Raw genomic sequence first — 17586 nt, forward strand, 5'->3', positions numbered from 1 at the left:
AAGGAAAAAGGGGGTGGGGAGGTGTTGTTTTAAGATCTGGCCTTGTTTTCTCTTTCTCCTCTCAAGTAACCGGTTTTGTTTCCTTTTGTCCTTGTTTAAGCAACTGTTAATAAATTGTTTTGTTTTAAGAAAAAACCCTGAGTCATGTTTTGCCTGTGACCATGGTTGGTGGGTGCTCCCTCTGGTTTTGTCAGGACCCTCAGTCTTTTTATTATAAAACCACGACAGATGTGATTTCAGGAGTTACCAAGGCCCCACTCAGAAAAATCATGCTACTTTTATATAACATTTCCTTGTGCCACGAAGAAGTCAGTTTTGAGATTACACAGACCGAAAGGATTTGGCTGCTTAGTGCGCTGTGATTAGCAGTAAAAGCATCAATGTTCCAGTCATCAGGGTTTCTGATTTGCATGTACCTGTCTTACGTGTCTCAGTCTGTTTTGTTGGGGCACATACGACTGTGGCAACATGAGAATTTCATGCCCTTAGTTGCAAAGGAGCGTTTCTAAGAAAAAGGGGAATTAGTGCTCCCAGGCACTTTTCCAGGCCCTATTAGAGAAAAGGTTAAGGCAATAGGAGGCAAGAAGGAAATATATTTGAACTTTCAGGGTAGCTGCTTTTAAACTTCTTGTATTTTTCAGCACAGAGATGAAGTTTGGAGGAAGAATTGATTTGAGATATAGCTTTAAATAGCTGCCCAGAAAAGGCTGTGTTGGTAACAGATACCGATTCTTACAATGGGATTTGATTTGCCTAATTACAGCCATCCAAAGATGGGCTCCTTGTCTAAATTAGCCATCTGAAAAATGCTTGTTTTAGGGTGGGAGAAATCACCCTCTGGTCATGCTCATCTCTCTGCTGATGATAGGTGAACTCTTGCTGACTAAGCTTTGTGCAAGTGGGGCTGATGTCTAGCATTAGTTCAGAGCGGTCCTAACCTTAGGCTACTGGCTTGATCTCTGGTTGATACTTTGATTTTAGTAAGTGTTTCTTAACAAAATGCCAACGATCTGAACTCTGGAATATCCGTTACATCTGTCTTCTGTTCCATCTGACAGAGGCAGTGAGTCTCTTTGTCAAGACAAAGATCTCTGTCAAGGAATCGTACCCTCGGGAATGCCTTCCCAGGTTCACACTACTCTGCCTTCCCCAGGGGGTGAAGAAGGCTGCTGAAGGAAGCCACCTTCTGGGACAAGTCACAAATCTGTCTCTGTGCTGTTTTTCTCTTGAAAACACCTCCAAATACGTACCTGCATATCTGATGTATGCTGTTCGTACACAGCAATCGTACCATGAACTGGGGACCACAGAGCTGTCCAAACTCATAGTTGTGCCAAAAAGTTCTAAACTGCATTGGAGAAAACAGCTTTCTTGCCTTTGTATCAGATAAAAACAGTGTTACCCTGACAGTCCCATATCTATGGTTTTGTGATGGTGGTTTTTAAAACCACAAAGCAAATTTTACTGAATTTTCTTCAAGGCAGCTCTTTCTTTCACACTCCTTTAGTCCTTCTGAAAGTGGCTTTAACTTTTAGGACTGAAAATTGACTTCCAAAGGCAGGTGCAGATGTTGCAAACTTTGATAAAATAGTCAAGATTAATCAAGTAGAAAAGTTAGGTAGAAAACTGTAAAGCATAATGTATAAATCAGGTTTGTTAAGTTTGAAATAAGTAACTACAGAGACCTCACTAGGAAATTACTCCATTTTTCTATGTTTTGTTTTAAATCAAGGAACCACAGACACCTCACCTGCCAGCTACTGCATTTTTCTACGTTTTGCTTTAAGAAACTAAGGAAACCGTCACCGACACCAGTTATGGTGCTTGGAAACAACCTTGCCCCTTCCCATTTTAATTTAAATATGAAGGATTCTAATCAGTAGAATTAAGTAGAATTAACCAATGATTGTTATAGAATAAGCATATTGAAAAGGTTATATAACTAGTGAAAACAATCACTTTGAAGGTCAAATTTAAGAGCAAGAATAATATGCAATTTTATGTAAAAGAACTTGTGTAACGATGATTCAACAAAATCAGTGTATAAAAACCTATGGATTTTGATGCTGAGGTGGACACTTTTGGACGGAGCCATCCCCCGTGCCCCCAGCGCTGGAATAAAGAAGTGCCTGTTTATCCACTTTGTGTAGATGAATTTTCTTCCCGACTGCTAACAGTTTTGCTAACCGTTTTGGCGACCCAGATGGGACGTTGCAAGTGAGACTGGAAGGGATCGAGTGCTGATCAAACTCCTGCCAGCGCTGAGGAATTCTCAGGGAGGACCATCACCCTCGACCCATAAAGCTCCTCCTTTATTATCCTGGGAGATAATAAAGTTGAATTTTTAGTAGATCCTGGGACAACCTATTCCGTTTTGAACACTTGTACAGGAAAATTGGGAAATAAAATGGTTAATATATATGGAGCAACTGGGAAACAAGAAAATAGGCCATTCCTTCAACTTCTAGATTTAAAATTCGGAAATAAAGTGCAAATAATTGCCAATGGTTCCTGGTTCTCTCTCAGGTGCTGGGAGCTTCTCTGTGTTGTGTGGTGCAGTTTGTGCACTGCTTGGGTGGGGTGAGGGGTTACAGAAGACGCAGCAGGTTCTGAACCTCGCTGACCCCTCTTCCCTTGCAGTCTCAGCACAAACAAAGCTGAGCCAGAAATGCCAGGAGAGGAGACAGTAAAGATAATGCAGGTAATTACAGAGGAGAGCAGAGATACCTGAACTGGTGAGAGGTGGCTTCAGCTGCTTCTGTCATACAGAAAAGATGCCACGTAGGAAAGCAGCTCCCGGGCCACATGTGGTTCCCTGTGTCCGCTCACCCCGTAGTTTTGTCTCCTACAGATATGCCTTTGAAGCCCTGAGTCTCGTGACAGCTACCACATCCCGTAGCATGTTGTACCTCTCCTGGGGATTTGCTTTCCCCCCAACTTGCTTTTCTGGGTGGGGGCTGAGGTCCCTTACTTCGTGCACTGAGATACTACCAGCAATTCATCTACGATGACCTTCCCCATCCTTTGGGACTCTGTAGGCTTTCCTCATCAGACAGACTCCCCCAGCTGGGTGTTTTTAAGCTGAAGGCATCTTAGTCTATTCAGGCACTGGATTTCCTCTGCTGGTTTCTCTCTGAGCCCCTCGACATCGTGACGTCTCGCTACAGGAATTTCCTTTCATTCTTACTCCCGCTGTTGTGACTCAGCATTTGGGTCCTGCTGCTCTTGCCAAGGCCTGCTCCTCTGCTAATGTCAACAACTTGTTCCTCTGTGATTTGTTCCAGGTCTTTTCATCCCTCCCTAAATCTCTTGCACGCCTGTCTGTTGCTGTTTGAATATAAATCCAGGCTTTCCAGTCACCCTGCTTTGCTCCTTACATGTTTGCATTTGTGTGGAAGCACACGATTTATTCTTTGTTTCCCCAAAGCATCTCTGGTCTGACAGATTACTCTTTAATTAGACACGTCTTTCCTCTTCATAACTCAGACAGCAGCTCCTGTGAAATGTACAGGGAAATAAAATATGCTTCAAGAAGTGCTTTCATTCACTGTTCTTGATAAGAATTGAGTTTTTTTATATTTATAGCTTTTATCAAAGCTATAAATTTTTTTATTTATAGCTTTTATCAAAGTACAATCCTAACAGCACCCCCCCTCAGAGCTGCAGTAGTGTGCGTGTTAGCAGCTGAAGAGAAGCAACACAACCAGCCAGGGCTGGCTGAAACGCTGTGCCACAGAAGTTTGGTGTAGACACAAACTGCTAATATCCCAGGAAAGAACCAGCTACTTGGTTATGAAGGCAGGGGAGGGTTCGCAGAAGTAAATTTGCCTTTAAAAGCACCATCTGGCACATCAGGGTGGGACGAGTGCAGCTCCCTTGTGAACACCCTTGTAAAACCAGGACTTTGAAGCCCTTGACATGAAGGCAGAGCCTCTCTTCCTGCTGCTCGTCGATGCCAAGGTGTACACATGGCAGGTGAAAGTCTCGATGGGGACTGAGGAGCCTTCCTCGTGGCCGTGCACAGACCCCTGGGACCAGAGCAATGGGTTTGCAGCTGGCTTAGAGGCAGGAGCTCAGGCGAAGTCCTTGATGCTCCCAGTAAGAGCGGCCAAGGGTGCTCCTGCACCGCATGCAGAGGTCCAGGCATCCGAGCTGATGATATCTAAAGCAGAGGATGTTCCTTCCTCTCACTCCTCCAGCCTCGACACACCCCAGGTGCAGGATACAGCAGCCCCAGCTGAAACCCCACTCATGCCTCCAGTGCAAACAGGAGGAAACACAACCTCTCCTGGTGGAATATCCTGAGGGACGAGATGGCATCCCTTACAGCTACAAGGTGAAGCCCAAGTCCAAACCTCCAGGCCTGATTTCCTGGGAGCAGAGAGGTTGTCTCCATGTGCCTCCCAGACAGACGTGCAGAAACACTCCTCCGTGCTCCAATTAGCACCAAATGAAGTTGCTCCCCTCTGCATCCCAGATCGAGCCGCTACGGATCAGCTCCAAACCTGCAATATCAGAGGAAAAGCAGTCTCTGCCTTCCCTGTACGCTGAAACACGAGAGGAGTCGAGGTCACAGGCAGTGCCAGCAAGCAGGCTGACTCCGAGGATGCACGCCGAGGCCGTGGTGCAGACTTCCCACGTGGACATACCTCTGGGGAATAAGTGGCAGGTGTACCACTTGTGGCTCCTGCAAGACACAGATGTGGCTTAGGACCTTGAGAGGGCTCCATTCAAGTAAGAATAAGTTATTTCTGATAATTTCTCCTGGCCAGAGATGAACTTTGCTCGGCTTCCAAATGCCTTTTTTAGACCAGAAAGCCAGCAAGAAGCTACAGAGCAGCAGCAGGGTTATGTTCAATTGGTGGATTCAGTCAAAATTTAGCAGAGATTTCAACCACCATTCAGTAGGGCCTCTGCTCCGTCATAGTCTTTGGTCTTTGCCCGACTCCTCTCTGGCCTAGAAGCAAACTCCTCCTCTAGATTATTGGCAAGCTGGCCAGGCACAGGGTGACACAGCAAACATGCATGAGAAGGTGGGAGGGAGAGAGCAACTGCCCCTTTCCGGGCTGGTGAGCCATTAGATGAGTCCCATCATGACTATACCCTCAGTGCTTGCAGATTTGCCCAACTCCATGGCACTCAGCTTTCCCGTGGGGGTCGGACAGCTGAGAAAGGTGGTTACGGTAAAGCTATTTCAGCTCTTTAACTTTGCTGGAGTTTCCTTCTTACACCTGGGGATGACATGGGAGGAGGCATTTTACTGAGCACTGGTACATGTGCCCCTGCAAAATGGCTCAATCCCCTCACTTCTCTCTGTACTCAGGGATGAGCCAGCCCTGGTATTTTCCCCATCCAGCCTTCCTCTGCCTCACCAAGAAAGGATAGTCAAGACTTTCAAGTCTGCTTTCAGTCCAGAAGCTGCTTTATTGCAATAAGTGAAAGGAAAACCACAGAGTCACTTGGTGCTTCTCAGGGAAAAGCTGCCCTTTTCTAGCCTGGCACAGAATTTTGGAGGTGCTGGCTGGCATCAAGGTTTCCTAGAAGTAAGGTGCCATGCACACCATAAACCTGATTCAGCAGAGTGGTGGAGAGACGCGTACATGGAAAACACTAGTTTGTGCTGCCTAACTTTCCATAATTCACCTTTGCCTCAAAAAGCCTGTCATTATTTACCAAGGGTGGACGTGCTGCAGCACTTCTGCTGAGTAGTGCCAGGTGTGTGAAACGGCCACCTGGCACCATCCACTTTCTTCAGCCCCGCTTTCCTCTCATTTGCTGGGCTTTGTCCTTCAATCCGCTCCAAATGCTGATTTTCTCTGCATTAAGAGTAACCTGAATATCGTTTTCAAAAGCTGGCCATGGAAACAAGACACATTTAACCCTCTAGTTCCCCGAGCAACAGCTCTCCTTTGCTATGAAGGAATTAGTTACTGAGGGGTTAGCAGCAGAACCCAAATCCCCATCTGCCCTAGCCCACACGAACATGGCGTTTCAATAGTTGCTGCAAAAGCTTTAAGTTTCTTATAGGACTTGCTCAAATAAACTAAATTAGCCTGAAAAAATATATTATCCTGAATACAAAGGTCTATGGAGAGATCACAGTGAACTCCTGGCTGTAAGGCCAAATTACTGTTGAAACATGGCGGCATAATTGCCCTGAATTCTGAGGGCAATTGAAAAAGGGAACCTGAAAAAGTCAGGTTGAATATTACGGACAACATTTAAAAACCATGGAGGTGCATCTTTAGATTCCGGTATTTCCAAGTCATTAAAAACTTGCCTAGATCTCCAGACACAAGGGCCACACACCCAGCACAGGTGTCCTACCAACGTGTGAAAAACTCTGCAAACCAACCCCAAGATTATGTCTTTGTTCCTGTGGACAGTTTCTAAGCAAGTCTGTTACTTAACAAACCATTTTGTTTTGCCAGCTGGGACCCTAAACGGAATGGAAAATCTTTTTAGCAGTCTGACACCACGTTTCTGAGCTACAGGATGCAAAGTCCTTCTGAGAATCTGGCTCTGTAACAACATTATAATATACCCTGGCATGGGGAGGACCATCTCAACTATTAAATTACTGGAGCATTACAAAGCAATAATCCCAGGATACATACCTCACCGTGATCAGTCCATATTGTGTTACTTCCTTCTTTTGATAAGCCCAGTTCAGAGGGCAATTTACCTAAGCTCTTTCTGCCCGATAGCCAACCTCGCCAGAGCAGCCCAGGCACAGAGGAGGTGAGCAGCAAGAAGCAGAAGCAAACGGGTAGCAAATTGCACCTTGCAACTCACAGCACGATGCTTGGGTGCCTTGGAAGACTCCACTATAGGTAAGAGTCTTTTGCTGCGTGGCATTCATTCCCCAAACTGTGGTGGGTCGAGCGTATTGTTATATGTACGGGTTTTAGTTGTCTTTTTGGATCCTGGTGGTTAAGAGCTCCTTCCAGGACATGGCACCTTACGTTCAAGCGCTGATATTCCAGGTGAGAACCACCCCAGAAGATGTGGGTTTTGCTCTGAGAAGCACCTTTAGGGGCCGGGAGGGCCCCAGACCCATGTTTAGTTGCCTGAAGTAAGACCATAACATGTCCATAATGGTGAAGCCTGGAGAGGCAGCAGCTCTCCACAGGGGCTGGGGCATGACTGCCAGTAATTCGTGTTGTTTACCAGCAGGGACGTGGCTGTAGAAGGGCTGAGGAGGCTTGAGGATGCCTATGGTGTAATTTGCCACTGCTAGTCCCATCATAAGTGTCTCCCCACCTTGTGTTGCCCAGGGCTCTTGCCCCAAGTCTAGCAATATCTTCAGGCAAGCACTCCCTGTAGCACTGCTGCCTGTCAGCTAAGTAAGCCCCTGTGTTGCTTCTGGAAAGAAAGGTGGAGAAAGCTGGGAAACTCTCAGAATAAGAGAAAGATATCTTTAAGTACATGTACATTTGCTGCCATAAGTAACAGAAACATTACAGTATACAGACACCATGGCTGTTGTAGTTGAAAACAGGAATTTTAAAATCCGATCTCCAGCAAATCTCAGTATTTGTCCAGCGTTGGCAGCAGTGTCACTTATTTGCTAACACTTAGACTATATCTGCCAGGATTTACTGATACAGTAATACACGGCTAGAAGAGATCCCGTTATTTGCTTTTATTTCATGGTAAGGATTCCTCAGAAAAACAACAAAAGGTATATATATTAAAAAAAAAAGGATTAAAATCTTCTTGTGCAAAGGGAGTAGCTTGAAGGCAGAGCTTTGACAGCAGCGGGGATGGCTGCCACCCTGCTAATCAGGGCAAGGAGCTTCCTCCAGAGGAAACTAAGAGGGTAGAAGGCAGAGAGGGAAAAGGGAGACACCAAACATCCTTTTCTGTCTTTTCAGATCTCAGACCAAACGTGGGTTTTAAAGGCCCCATCTGTGCAACAGCAAAGTCTCGTTTCTGCCAAGAGCGCTAGTAAAGAGCACGGACGTGCAGGACTGCCAGCTGCAAGGGAAAACTCCCAGGCTGTCTCGCCTTCAACCCTGCCATGGCCACAAAAGCCACCGGCTCTAAGAAATACCTCCAGCTGCTCCTTTTTCAGCTCGCTCTTCTAGGGCCTGTCTTCAGTGGGAACGTGTTGGTCTGGCCAACAGAAGGCAGCCACTGGCTGAACATTAATATACTTATACAGGAGCTCATCCACCGTGGGCACAGCGTTAGCATCCTGGTATCCAATGCTTCCCTCTTCATTAAACCCAAGGCTGACACTGTGGAGAAGTTTGAGGTTTATAATGTGCCCTTCAAGAAAGACACTATTGAGAACCAGATAGATCATATGGTGAAAGTGTGGATGATTAACAGGCCAACCACCCTGACCTTCTGGCAGTTTTACAAGAGGGTGGAAAATATGACCAATGGCTGGCACCAGATGAACAGGCTGATGTGCGACGCAGTGCTGACCAACCAAGAGCTAATGGCCCACCTGAAGGAGTCTAGTTATGACCTGCTGCTGACAGACCCAGCGACTCTCTGTGGGGATCTCGTGGCTCTCAAGCTGTCCATCCCCTTCATCTACTCACTGCGCTTCACCCCAGCCTCCACCTTGGAGAGGCACTGTGGCAAGATCCCAGCCCCACCATCCTACGTGCCCGCAACCCTGTCCGAGCTCACCGACCGCATGTCCTTTGGTGAGAGAATAAAAAACATCGTGTCGTACTACCTGCAAGACTACGTCTTCGGGAGATTCTGGGCAGAATGGGATATCTACTATAGCAAGATCTTAGGTAAGCCTTCTGCTACTTCACTTCTCATTACACATTCTCCTGCCTTACAACCTGCAGAGTTAGGAACCCGACAGGGCAGCAAAGTCAAGGTCTGAGAGAGGTCAGCAAGAAGTTTGTCGTTACATCCCTATGTGGAAAAGGGAATGAGCCACCAGGGTCCATCAGTTGCAGCCACTCCCCTGTCAGGGTGCTGTGCTGCTACGCCATTGCATTGAGACCGGGAGTGGTGGTCATCCCAACGGAGGGATTTGCCTTTTGCCATAATTACTTTGAATGCGGAGGTTGAAACAACTTCCACATCAGACAGGGCCCTCAGCAAGGGCGCTCAGCTCACACACTTCCCCCTCCAGTACCGGCTTGCACAGAGAGCAGCCAGCACCAGAGCTGGTTTCAAAGCCCAGAGTGTCTGACAAGGAGGGGCAGCTGGGGAACTCCAAGCCGATCTCGCCACCCGCAGCAGCAGCAGCACTGAAATGCATTTTGGCTTTGTAATGGGGACTTCACTTAGGTCGCTGGTCATGGAAAACCAGTTCTCTCTGCACAAAACAAGTGTTATTTAAAACACACCCTCCGCCCACAAGCAAACAGTGAAAGCAACAAGTCTTCCTCTGCAGGCTTTTCTTCTGGGCTCTTTTGAGTGAATATGTAAAAAAATATGTCTCTTGAGGTATTAATCACATGATCAACATGTCATTTTTACTAACCTCGGTGAGGTTAGTAAAGTACACTTACTGACCTTTACTGAGCTCATGAAAAAGGGTATTTGCGAATCTCACAGGGCCCAATTGCCTGCAAACACCTGCCTGCTGCAGGATTCCACAAGCACACCGAACTGCTGTCGTGTGCACAGCAGATGGGGGATCTCAGCTTGGCTTCTCACAGCCCAGCTGCTTCTGTCACCCTCATTCTCACCCAGGAAAGGATGCTCTGGGCAGCGCGGAAGCTGTAGCAGAAGTCTTGCACCACATCAGTAGAAAACATTGTGTAACAGGGCCAGGCAGAAGCCCAGTAATGATGACTTCTAGCCCAGTGAAGAGGAGTTAATTATTTCTTAATTACACATCAGAAGGGTGACCATAAACAAAACCGTTTAACAGATTTTCTAGCTTAACTTTAAGTGCATAACTGGCACCTAGGGGCAGGCAGGACAGCCCACACTGTCACCTACCAGCTCTGGCCTCTCGCAGATCATGCTCTGGAAGAGGAAGTTCACGTGAGGACAGTCTTACTCTGATACTGGAGTCACTCGCTGTGCAGCTTCACCCACTTGGAGATGCAAATTTTAGCTGCAGCCCTGGAGCATCACCTGACACGCACTGCAAACACTCAGTGGCTTTATGAAGCAAGAGGCTGCCCACGCAGTGGGCGAACATCTTCGCTGCATCCCCAGCTGTGCTTTGCAGAGCCAGGAGAATGAGAAAGTCACCTCTTCTACCGAACAAACAACACCACAGAGCCTGTAGTTAGACAGGCAGGAGGGCCAGGACGACCAACAGGACACAATCCTTGCTGAACTGACCCCCCCGGGCTGACAGCTCTCCCCGCTGCTCCAGAAGCAGCACGCCTTCCAGCTTCAGCAAGCTATTTACCACCAGATGGTGCCAGCCACCGTTTTCCCCAGGAAAACACGCCGTTCTGCAGGCCAGGATTTCGGAAGAGCTAGCTCGGTTCCCTCCCCTGCGGAAGAAGGCAGTGCCGCACATGCCCAGCCCAGCTCGGGCACACCGCAGCTCCCGGCGAAGGAGGGTGATGGGGCCGTTGGCACACAGGGCAGGCGATGGCTGGGAAGCGGGTGGCAGCGCTGTGGCTGCTGGCTGTGTTGGGCTGGGGGTCCGGGGGGAAGGTGTTGGTCTGGCCGGCTGACAACAGCCACTGGCTGAACATGGAGTACATCCTCCAGGAGCTCGCGGTGCGGGGCCACCAAGTGACGGTGCTGCTGCCTTCGTGCTTCCTCATCTTCAACACCACAGAGCCGTCACAATTCCAGTTTGAGGTGGTCGAGGTGCCGATCACCAAAAGGAGATGGCTGCCTTACTGGAAGAAGCTTTCTATTTTTGGTTTTATGAGGAGAAGATGCTGCCTTTCTGGGAAAGTCTTTACAAGACGGCTCAACTGTTCCGCAAGCTGGAGAAAGTGACCAGAATCATTTGTGATGGAGTCCTGAAGAATGAGGCGTTGCTGGAGAGACTGAGGGCATCCACCTTTGATGTCCTCTTGGCAGACCCACTGACGCCCAGCGGGGAGCTGTTTGCTGAGAAGCTGGGTATCCCCTTCGTGTACACCATCCGGTTCTCCGTGGGCAACACGGTGGAGCGGTTCTGTGGCACACTGCCAGCACCTCCTTCCTATGTACCAGCCATCCTAAGCCAGCTAACAGATAGGATGTCCTTCCTGGAAAGGCTAAAAAACATCTTCATCTACGCTGGGCAGGATATCTTCTACCATTACCTTGTCTGGGGAAGCTGGGATCAATACTACAGTGATGTTTTAGGTAAGGCTGCTCTTACTTCCAGAAATTACATCTGCTGCACGCACAAGAGTAAATACCTACGGCTTAGAGGTTAAGGCACAAATTAGGAGCAAGACAGCCCTGAACTCTCTCTCCTTCCTCTAAAATTCCTCTGTCAAGTCAAACAGTCCAGGTAAGCACAAATGTTACCTGTTAATCTGATCTGCTACACCAGTACACTGTCCATACTGGTACTTCTAGGAGCGGTAAAACAGTTCTAAAGGCACTTGGAACAGAGCTCATCAGTCCCATTTCATAGATGGATCGTGACAAACAGTAAGAACAGCCAAATAATCCTATGTACCCATCAAACACTACTACTGAATTAAACCTTTGGCAGTGGAAGTAAAAGATGGTTTTGGAAAGCTATACAACAATACTACCTTTTTTCCTCCTAGCACCCTTCTTGCTTCCTAGCTTATCTCAAAATGAGAGATAACGGCCCCCTCTGGTCTTTTAAAGGGTTGGGAGAGCAGCTGAGCTCCAGCTTTCAGGGAGAAAAGGTCCTCAGCAGAGACAGGCTTCTTTGCTTTTTCTGAAAGTGTCTAAAAGAAATATTAGAAGACAGTTGTATTTGTTTGTAGGATTTTTTCTTCTTTAAATAATAGTTGCATAAATATTTTCATGTTTTCGCTCAAAGTGATTATTGCAATGCCTAAAAAGAAACAGGGCAAACATACACCAGTAGGGTGCTAAGTAATTCTGCTACGAGCACTAAGTTGTTAGGATATCCTACTATCAGAGTCCCTGGCCGTGTGCTTACTTGTGTTGCTGATCATGTTTGACGGAGAATGGAAGATCCTGTGCTGGCAGAAGCAGGGTTTGCTCATCTGCTGTTGTGCAAGCCTCAGAGCTGCTTGGATCTTGTGCCGTCTTTTTTATCGTAAAATGTGGGGTCAAGATTAAACCACACCACAGGGAAAGGGCTTTTGGTCCTCACATGCTGCAAAATGACCAGGAGTTGCAGTCATTGTGAGATTAGCTGTGACTCTGCAGGAGACTCCAGAACAGAATTCGCTGCTTGCCCAGTGCTGTTTGCCCAGTCCTCTAGTTCCGCCTAGTAGAACTCAGGGTTAACTCAAAGTCTACTAAAGAGACCTTTTAGTGCAATGGACTTTGAATCTTGTAGAGAATAGCTGTTTAGGCAGATAACGAGCGAATAATAAGCACAAGGGCATCTGTTCTGCTGCCCTCCAATCTCTTCCTGCATCTCCCAAGAACGTCTCTGTGCTCTGTAAACAAGTGCCTTTTCCCTGGATTGATTTTTTTTTCCCCCTAATACCAAATAAGACTTAATTACACCTTTATATCACTCTACTTGTAAAGCAGGCTTCATTTTTGTCTCCATTAACTTTGTAACTGACTCATTGTTCTTTAGTTAAAATAAAATCAAATTCAAATTACTGGTGTAAATGATAATGCAGATCAAGTAGTATAAAAAAATGCCCTACAGATAATTTTTATCTTGCTGCTTATTTAGCTTGGGTCCTGCTTGCACTAGGCTGGCTTTGGACTATCATTTACTAACGCTTCTAACTCTTTTACTCCCCAGTTCCACTTTGTGGGGAAAATACTGCAAAGACAACTTGCAACATGTACCTGAGAAGATTTATTTTTCCAAATGGGAAGTTATAAAAATTCTTTTTAAGATTGTATTGCCATGTTCGTGGCAACTGGCCAAGACGAATGCAGGGCAGGGCAAGGAATAGTTGTAGATGTGTCCATGTTTTCATTCCATGATTTGATAAACTGGCAGTGCCAAAAGACAAAAGTAAGGTTCCTATTTTGCAACCTACAGCAAACAAGACTGGTCTCATGTGTGTTGTAACCCTCTTGTATCTTGTCCACAGGAAGGCCCACAACTCTGTGTGAGACGATGGGGAAAGCAGAGATATGGTTAATCAGAACATACTGGGATTTTGAATTTCCACGCCCTTTGCTGCCCAACTTTGAGTTTGTTGGAGGACTTCACTGCCAGCCTGCAAAGCCGTTACCAAAGGTATCCCAACTTTGTTCTGTTGTTAGTTGGTTGTTTGCCAGCATAACAAAACCTGTTTCTCTCCCTGATCCATCGTGCAAGCCTCATCCTGAGAAAGCTCATTCTTAAAGAAAGGGCTGCCAGTGGAGAGCACAGAGCTATTCAGCAATCTGTCCATACTTGTGCAAACTGAGGGCTGGGTTTGCAGCCTGCTGTCTTAAAAGAGGATAGCTGAGGTCAGCAGGAGGGAATACAGTGTTTGTTTTAAGAAAAATAGGTGCTACCTCACAGTAGTTAAGTGCAAGACTGAATACTGAGATACAACTTGCAGCCCATGATAACATTGAAATACCTGATGTAAAAACACACTTTGATGGAACAATTCTCCAGACAAAATGGAATCAAGCCTTGCAGAAAGAGAGGAGTGATGAATCTCTTTTTCTATTGTTGCTTAGTGTAAGACATCTTAAAGGGAGTAAAATTCTCAGCATCTCCAGCCTACGCTCTGCTGTGACTGGCAATATTCAGGTGGCATTTGAAACTCCCAGATACTGATGGCAGCAACACAACAAGTTCTGGTCTAGCTTATCACTCCTGTAGGAGCCTTAGAGGAGGTAGGGAATTTTCAGTGCCAGTTGTCTGCTGAAAAAACCTTCCCACTCTCTTCCCACTCTCCTGTAGCTGGGGCTGAGTTGAGGGAAATGAATAACTGTTCTCTTTTGGATGCTATTGCTCCATTTCAGATGACACTAACTAAAAAAAGGATCAGGAAGACCTACTGGTCTGATTTGTGGAAAATCTGTTTGGCAACATGAGCTGCACTGCAAGAAATAGAGAACTGGCCGACTAAACAAGTGACTGATGAATCTCTGATCAGGATGTTGAAAAACCCTGTCAGTTTTCAGCACTGTCCCTTCCTGCAGAGCTGTGAAACGTGAAGTACTTGTTCTAGGAAAATCCAGAACCATGACTGACCATGCTGGAGAGGGTGTCACAGATATTGCCCTCTCAGGCCAGTGCGAGGATGCGTTCCTGCTGCTTGTGCTCTGAAAGAAGTGTGTCCTGAAACTGCTTGACTTGCTTTCCAAAAGACACAGCTTCTGCTACCTGATTCAGCTTCTCCTGCTCCTTCCTGCAGTGCCTGTTTTGCACAAGGCCAGGTCTATCTCTGCTGTGCCCTTCTGCCAGCGGAGGTGCTCATGCCTCACGATCGTCTCCTTGACGAGCTAAAAAGGCTGTGCTGTCCTGTGCACAGAAATCTCTGCAATCTGCAGTGCATAATTACTCTTAGTGTGTTTCCTGCCTCTCCTAGGAAATGGAAGAATTTGTTCAGAGCTCAGGGGAACACGGCATCGTGGTTTTCTCTCTTGGGTCAATGGTCTACAACCTCTCTGATGAAAAAAGCAATGTCATTGCCAGAGCCCTCAGCCAGATCCCACAAAAGGTGAGTTTCCTTTCAAGTCTGAAACAACTCGCCTTGTTTTTTGTCACTCCTGTTGCCTTCAGCAAGCCTTGTACGTTTGGAATTGGCTGTGTTTTGCCTGCACCTCCACTGGCTGTGCCACAGCCGGGAAGCTGGGCTCTGCAGAGGCAGATGGCTGAGTCAGCTCGTGGGGAGTTCTGGCGCTTCCCCCCCTCTGAACCGAATGACACGGCAGTGTGTCCATAGGCCAGAACAGAAAAGTCACGCTGTGCAATCTTAATAGTAAGCACCTGATAGCTAATCAAAGAGCTGAAGTGGAGCCCAAACTACTGGAATTACTGGGAAAAGGTACCTCGGTTTGAGATAAAGCCCGAGATTACACACAATAATGCAGAAGGGCATGTCAGTGCTCTGTGTTTATCTTATCCTTCCTCTGTTCAAGGTCCTCTGGCGGTACAAAGGGAAAAAACCCGAAACTCTGGGCTCCAACACCAGGATTTATGACTGGATACCCCAAAACGACCTGCTTGGTGAGACTGATTCTATCTAGGATGCACTGTGCCCTTTGAAAACTGTTTCCTTCTTAGTTTTTCCACTGAAATGGCTTATTCAGGCACAAGAACCACATAACACTTGTGGCTACAATTAGTGTTGCAGCTTAAGGAGCAGAGATTCGCTCTTGGAGACTTAATTTCCTAGCCTGCTTTTGACTTGAAGGTGCGTGGCTGTGCAAGAAGCCTGGAAGACACAGCCAGACTGTGAAGGGAGCAGGGAGCCGTGGCTCAAGGCGGCGGCAACTCGAGCTTAGCTCTAAAGATGGATCTCTAAAGCCAAAGCCTCTGTCTCATAGAGCTTGGTGGCAATTGTCTGGAAGGGCTAAGAAGCACCTGTAGGCAGGAGTAAGTATCAAAGCAGACCTGTACTCTGGAGCTGGATTTGGGCTTTGCAGTTAATCTCCAGGGCTCCTTCTTCAAAACGCGTGACCTAAGCAAGGCTGCAGCAGGGGCTGTTGTGAACCTGATAACCACGTTAGAAGTAGAACTGCCCAACGGCAGAAGGGCTGAAGCAGCTCTGGGGTAGGATGGAGGGACGTGCTGATTCACACCCTGCATCAAAATAAAGAGGAAAGTGAAAGCTCAGTGTGCAAGCCCTGATGCTGATGCAGAGGTCAGGGCTTTTCCTTTCTCTAGCCGTGCACTTGCCCGGGTAGTTTGCAGTGCTCACGTCTCCGTGAACGCAGGCTGCCACAGCTGCCACTACACGTGCCTCTCCTTCCCTGTTCCAGGCCACCCCTTGACAAAGGCCTTTATTACTCACGGTGGGACCAATGGGATCTACGAAGCTATCTACCACGGGATCCCGATGGTTGGGATTCCCATCTTTGCCGACCAGCACGACAACATTGCTCACATGACGGCAAAGGGAGCTGCAGTTGGGCTGGATTTCAGCACACTGAAGACGGAAGACCTAGTTGATGCACTGAATACAGTCATTAACAATTCCACGTGAGTTTTGTTCCTGCCTTACAGTAGGATGAGGTTTATGGAAATCTTGGGCTGCTGCTGTGAGAAATTCTGCTGGCTCTTCTGGGAACCACACATACTAAGTAGCTCAAGTTTGGGTTTCAGATGAAAACCACCTTTCATGTCTGAGAATCAGCATTTCTCAGAAAGGAGATCAGGAATTTGATTTTCCTTCTACTACATTCTATTTATTGTGGAGGCGATCTACAACAATCTGGATGATGACCTGGCATCCAAAGATCCGTATGAAATCTGGTGCACGCGTCCCCCTGCCAACCTCCTCCTTAGTTCTATTGCTGAGCAGGATGTCATACGGTCTGGAATATCCCTTTGGTCAGCTGGGCCCAGCTGTCCCAACTATGTCCCCTCCCTGCATCTTGTGCACCCCCAGCCTGCTCGCTGGGAGGAGCAGCGTGACAAGCAGAGAAGGCCTTGATGCTGTGTAAGCACCGCTGAGCAGTAACTATCCCTGTTATTTTCAACACTGTTTCCAGCACAAATCCAAAACATAGCCCCATACTGGCTACTGTGAAGAAAATTAACCCTGTCCCAGCAAAACCCAGCACACCATATTACATTGGACCAGAAAATGCTTCGAAAGTTTCCATGTTCCTTCTTGTAAAGGAGTATCTGGAATAACTTTGGAGAACTTTTCTTTGCAAAAGATCAGCTTTACTGTTCGTAACCCACTTTTATGTAGATAGGAGTAAACTGGGCCACTTTCAATATATTTAAATAACACTGATGAAAGTGAAAGGAGGGCTGTCTACCTTCCTCAAGAAGACTGCCAGGTGCTGAACAGGTTGTTTCAGGAATCAGTGACAAATCTCCTTGGTTTCTTCTTTTTTCCCCAGCTATAAGGAAAACGTGCTCTGGTTATCCAAGATACACCATGACCAGCCAGTTAAGCCTCTGGACAGAGCTGTCTTCTGGGTTGAATTTGTCATGCGGCACAAAGGAGCAAAGCACTTGAGACCAGCTGCTCACCATCTCACCTGGTACCAGTACCACAGCCTGGATGTTCTGGCATTCTTGTTCACCTGTACAGCCATTGCTGTCTTCATTCTTGTCAAGTGCTGCTTGTTTTGCTGTAGGAGATGTGGCAGGATTGCAAAGACGAAGAAAGAATAGACGTCCTGTTCCCATCAGCACTTTTTTTCTTCTCCTAGGCTGATTCAGCAAGGCATTTAAGCATATTCCATGGTGAATAAAATTATGAGGATGCACTTTACGCTGGGCGTATCATGAAGCACCCCATTGAACTGGGTCGTGCTAAAAAGCTGTCGTGGGGCAGAGCTGCTTGCTTACCCACCACATTCCTTCTAGCTTAAATAAGATGGAATTATAGTTGGTTTATCCCTTGGGACCCTGTTAGCTGATCACACACGGTCCCT

At 47.0% G+C, this 17586-nt stretch overlaps 1 protein-coding gene across 1 annotated transcript; it reads left to right on the forward strand.

Annotated features, from left to right (window-relative positions):
- The first annotated feature begins 8017 nt into the window (after positions 1 to 8017).
- On the forward strand, positions 8018 to 17378 carry LOC147528774 (UDP-glucuronosyltransferase 2A2-like). The gene is made up of 6 exons (XM_086612373.1): positions 8018 to 8759; positions 13119 to 13267; positions 14559 to 14690; positions 15112 to 15199; positions 15955 to 16174; positions 17047 to 17378. Exons 1-6 carry the CDS (start codon positions 8024 to 8026, stop codon positions 17321 to 17323), a joined length of 1602 nt encoding a protein of 533 aa, XP_086468499.1. The 5' UTR covers positions 8018 to 8023; the 3' UTR covers positions 17324 to 17378.
- Positions 17379 to 17586: the final 208 nt, after the last annotated feature.

The sequence above is a fragment of the Tauraco erythrolophus genome, chromosome 5 (genome assembly GCF_009769465.1).
Source record: "Tauraco erythrolophus isolate bTauEry1 chromosome 5, bTauEry1.pri, whole genome shotgun sequence".
In the NCBI taxonomy this organism is placed as follows: Eukaryota; Metazoa; Chordata; class Aves; order Musophagiformes; family Musophagidae; genus Tauraco; species Tauraco erythrolophus.

Coding starts and splice junctions, on each gene's coding strand:
- LOC147528774 (XM_086612373.1), top strand. CDS start 8,024: ATGGCCACAAAAGCCACCGGCTCTAAGAAATACCTCCAGCTGCTCCTT. Junction 8,760..13,118: donor CTACTATAGCAAGATCTTAG/GTAAGCCTTCTG, acceptor TCTTGTCCACAG/GAAGGCCCACAACTCTGTGT. Junction 16,175..17,046: donor ACAGTCATTAACAATTCCAC/GTGAGTTTTGTT, acceptor TTTTTTCCCCAG/CTATAAGGAAAACGTGCTCT.